General features: G+C 33.2%; 1 protein-coding gene across 2 annotated transcripts; it reads right to left on the bottom strand.

Annotated features, from left to right (window-relative positions):
* Positions 1 to 271: 271 nt before the first annotated feature.
* Positions 272 to 2,251, bottom strand: LOC110640627 (F-box protein At5g07610). Of its 2 annotated transcripts, none has more exons than XM_058153013.1 (2): positions 845 to 2,251; positions 272 to 534 (listed from the first exon to the last, which is right to left on the bottom strand). In XM_058153013.1, exon 1 carries the CDS (start codon positions 2,142 to 2,144, stop codon positions 858 to 860), a length of 1,287 nt encoding a protein of 428 aa, XP_058008996.1. In that variant the 5' UTR covers positions 2,145 to 2,251; the 3' UTR covers positions 272 to 534; positions 845 to 857. The 2 variants fall into 2 exon arrangements, with proteins under 2 accessions (XP_058008996.1, XP_058008995.1); XM_058153012.1 differs by having other exon boundaries at positions 272 to 539; positions 916 to 2,251.
* Between the last annotated feature and the right edge of the window lie 1,698 nt (positions 2,252 to 3,949).

Below are 3,949 nucleotides of genomic sequence, written 5' to 3'. Positions count from 1 at the left end.
TTTTGGAAGAATGAAAATGATTCCCAATTGCATTCTTTCCATGGTGTTCATTTTTTTTTTGGTCTATATCTGCAATTCTTCAACTGTAAATTTTCAAATATATATCAGATTAACTTTCGTAGCTGTTTACCTACCTCAATTATGCCCTAGCAATTGAAAATGATAGCTCTGATGCTTCTGAAGCAGTATGGACCATTTAAGTCTAGCAAGGATTTAAATCATTTCACCATGGGTATTTGTTTTCCTAACTGCACTGACAGCAAGCACTATATACCCACTACCATTACAATCAAATTCTCCGAATCATTATAAATTTAACAATGGTAGGTTTAAGAAGATGGAATAGTTGCAAAATCAAACGTCACAAGTTCATGAACACAAGTTTACTCCTCGTTCCTACTTGAAACTCAACATTGAGAATTTAAAACATCCATGTAAGCCTTTAAAAAAAATCAGTCTCCGCATCCTGCTCCTCTGTATCCCGGCATAACCTCTCTGTTGCACACTTGATGCTTTGTATCATTATATGTGTACCTGCCCTGTGTCAAAAAGAAAAGACAAAGCCGCAAACTATCAAAAACCATGTATTCAACTTGCTACACATGTTAGAAATGTTGAATACAATACAGGACTATAAGGTAGCAACCAGTTGTATTGCAAATCACTGGAAGAGGAGAAAATAAAGCGGTGTGGTGTGGACATTCCCAACTAAAAGCATCGTCTACCATTTTCATAATCCAAATTTCATTGCAGCAGATATAGAACCTACGAGTAAAAAGAAAAATGTAAGAATGATCTAGAATCTCAAATATAAGCAAGTTTCAACTAAACCATAATTACTTACTAAAGTATTAGGATCAAACACAATAGAGGGTCTCGAGGTACTGATATGGACTACTAATATGTTGTGTGCACCTGCCAATAAGAATTTCCCACTCTAGATCAAAAATTGTTTTGGATGTCCCATCTGAAACTTTATAGGTCATTACTACACCATCCACTAATATCACCATCACAGACTCTTTTTCATCTTTGCCGCGAATGATGCTCAATGCTTTATAGATATTCCAGCTTAGTTCAGGAGATTCGCTTCTCAGGGATTCAAGATTAATGTCATACTTCACAAGCCATTCAGAATAGTCTGCTCCCATCTCCAAAACAACATAATCTAAAGGGGGAGAAGAATTTCTGTAACCTATAACATACAGAAGACCAAGAGACTCCCCAAAGTACCACACATTCAACTCAGGAGGTAAAGGCAATTTCTTGAATATCTCATTATCAATATCAAAGTAGACCACTGATGCAATTCCAATGTTTCTGAACCAATGAATCGCACCATTACAATAAAACCCACTGTAAAAGCCGATTCCTAATTTTATTGGTGAGAATTCGCCATCGATACACAGGTCTGTTACATCTGTTGTTCGTGAAGTCCAGGAATCAGTCTCAGATGAATACGTATAAATTTCAACAGTACTCTTAATCATTTTGAGCATGACGATGATCTTGTAGTATGGCGATCGTTTAGGATCAAAAGCCACGCAAATACACATCACATGATGCTGATAGTAAAGGAGAGGATAAGGAATTCTCAATTTTTGCTTCAGAGGACTAGGAAAAGAGATTCTCTTGAATTGTCTAGTAGTGGGATTACAGAGAAAATATACGAACCCACGATCGTCATCAGTAACCACAGAGCTACAACGGTAGACCCCACTGTGGTAATCAGGCAAGAACTTCTCGGTGGGGCTGACCAGAAAGCTAGAACAGAGGAGAAGCAAGCCATTGGATGATTGGTGAATATGGACGTGAGGAAAGTTCAGATAATCGAAGGAAAGATGAAGCTTTTCTGTATTTAGAGGGATGATGTGGAAATTGGGAGCGTTATAGTAGAAGTCATTGATCAAGAGAGCAGTGGGCGAGGGATTCAATCTCTGTTGAAACAGAAAGTGGGAGGCACCGAATTGGGGATTTGAAATCAAAGATAGCCATCGCTTGGACACACATTTAAACTTGAGCAGTGGTTTAGTGGGTACTCGGGTGAGAATTTCGATCAAAAGATCATCTGTCTCGGCCACCGTCGCCGCCGAATTCGAGGTCATCTTCTCTTCGGCAGGCCCTAGAAATCTGCCCTTTTTCATTTTGTTACTGCTTCTTTTTCTCAGCGAGTTTTATGGGATTTCCGGAGAGAAAAGTTTTGAGCTAGTCCACTGCGTAAATCACTCGGCTGATAAGATTGTACACTGAACCCCGCGCATAATTTTCAGAATAGGATTCGAATTCTTTAATTAATGAATAAAATATTATAAGTATTTAATGTGTTGAAGCCAGTCCCTGGTTTTTCTTTTTATTTTGTTAGAAATCAGTCAGCTTAAAGTTGCTGATTTTATGATTTGATGAATTTGAGTGGAGCTATGTTACTCTAGATTTTTTTAAGATGTCTTTGATATATTTTAATAATATCTTCTTTTATTTAAAAAAATATATATTTATTAAATTTAATTTTAAGTTATTTTTTATACTTTTTAATTAATATATTTTAAAAAAATATTTTCTTCAAAGCAATTAAACATGCCTTATGATGTCATCCCTGTATTTTGTGTTACATGTATTTCTCTTTTTATTTTTGAAGATATTATTTTATTTCTTTACCGATAGATAGAATTTTATTGTTGGAAAATAAGAACATATCGGGATCTCTAAAAATTCCAAAACACAGCATGATACTCAGACCCACAAGTTCACACCAGCTAAAAGTATAGCTCAAGAGGTCTACAAAACAACATAGGGGTTTGGACGAGCTCTATATATTTTACTAAATTAAATCAAAAAAATCAATTTTAATAGCATTTAAATTAAAATTAATAAATTAAATTATAAAATTATATATATTTAATTTTTACATTAATTAGATTGAGTTTAGTTTAGATAATTTTTATTTATTTTAAAATTTTTTATATTTTTATAATTCAATTTTTATTAAACTTTTTTATATACATATTATCATACATTAATTAAAAAATAAAATATTAATTTAAGATATATTATTCAATAAAAATATATAAAAATAAAAAATGAAATAAAATTATTTATGTGCTTTTATATATATATATATATTTGAGTTTGGTTTTTACTATGCCAACCCAAAACTTAAACAAAAAATTCACTTTATAATTACTTTTAAATCATAACTAATATTTAAATATATAAAATAGCTAATTTTGATTTAGATTTATTTAGATTAATCGAGTTGATCGGTTCGACGATTTCTCTGTACACTCCTAAAACAACACCAGTTATAAATGAAAATCATGATAAAAAAGGTTTTATTGGCTAGCCCAAAATTAATGCAAGAACAAACAAGGTCAAAGGCCCTAAAATTAAAAAAAAAAAAAAACTCTAATTTAGTTCCTAAAATTCCATAAAACCTATAATGTTTATATATTTTTAAAATCAGTCAATTTAATTCTTGAAATTTGATAAAAGCATTCTTCCAACTGAAGCCAAGCGAATTTGCTGCAAATGAGCAAAGTGACAACGCTGCTAGTTCTTAAGATTATGCCAGAAAGTTCCAGACGATTAACCACTGTCTCTAAGCAGTATATTAGTTCATCATAGATGATACAGACGATCTTAGTGCTCTGCATTTCCATAATTTGAGTCAATGATTCCAGCAATGGTGATTCACAATTATCATTAAGAGATAATATCAGAGATAAGACATCGTCAAAAGTGAGATCATGCTCAGATAAATGGTCTGGTATGAGTAAGAAATTGAAATCAGGATGGTTGGCTGGGATAGGAAAGTTGAATTTTGTGTGAGAAATTGTAACGGAGAAGCCACTGCAGTGAAGAATGGTGCTTACCTCAAGCATAGGACTAATGTGGCCCTGGAATGGGCAAGGAACAAGCAGTAACTCTGCGGCCACTACAAAGAGCAGTAATT

The sequence above is a fragment of the Hevea brasiliensis genome, chromosome 9 (genome assembly GCF_030052815.1).
Source record: "Hevea brasiliensis isolate MT/VB/25A 57/8 chromosome 9, ASM3005281v1, whole genome shotgun sequence".
Taxonomy (NCBI): domain Eukaryota; kingdom Viridiplantae; phylum Streptophyta; class Magnoliopsida; order Malpighiales; family Euphorbiaceae; genus Hevea; species Hevea brasiliensis.
Note: the sequence above shows the minus strand (reverse complement) of the source record. Positions and strands in the feature narration are given on the sequence as shown.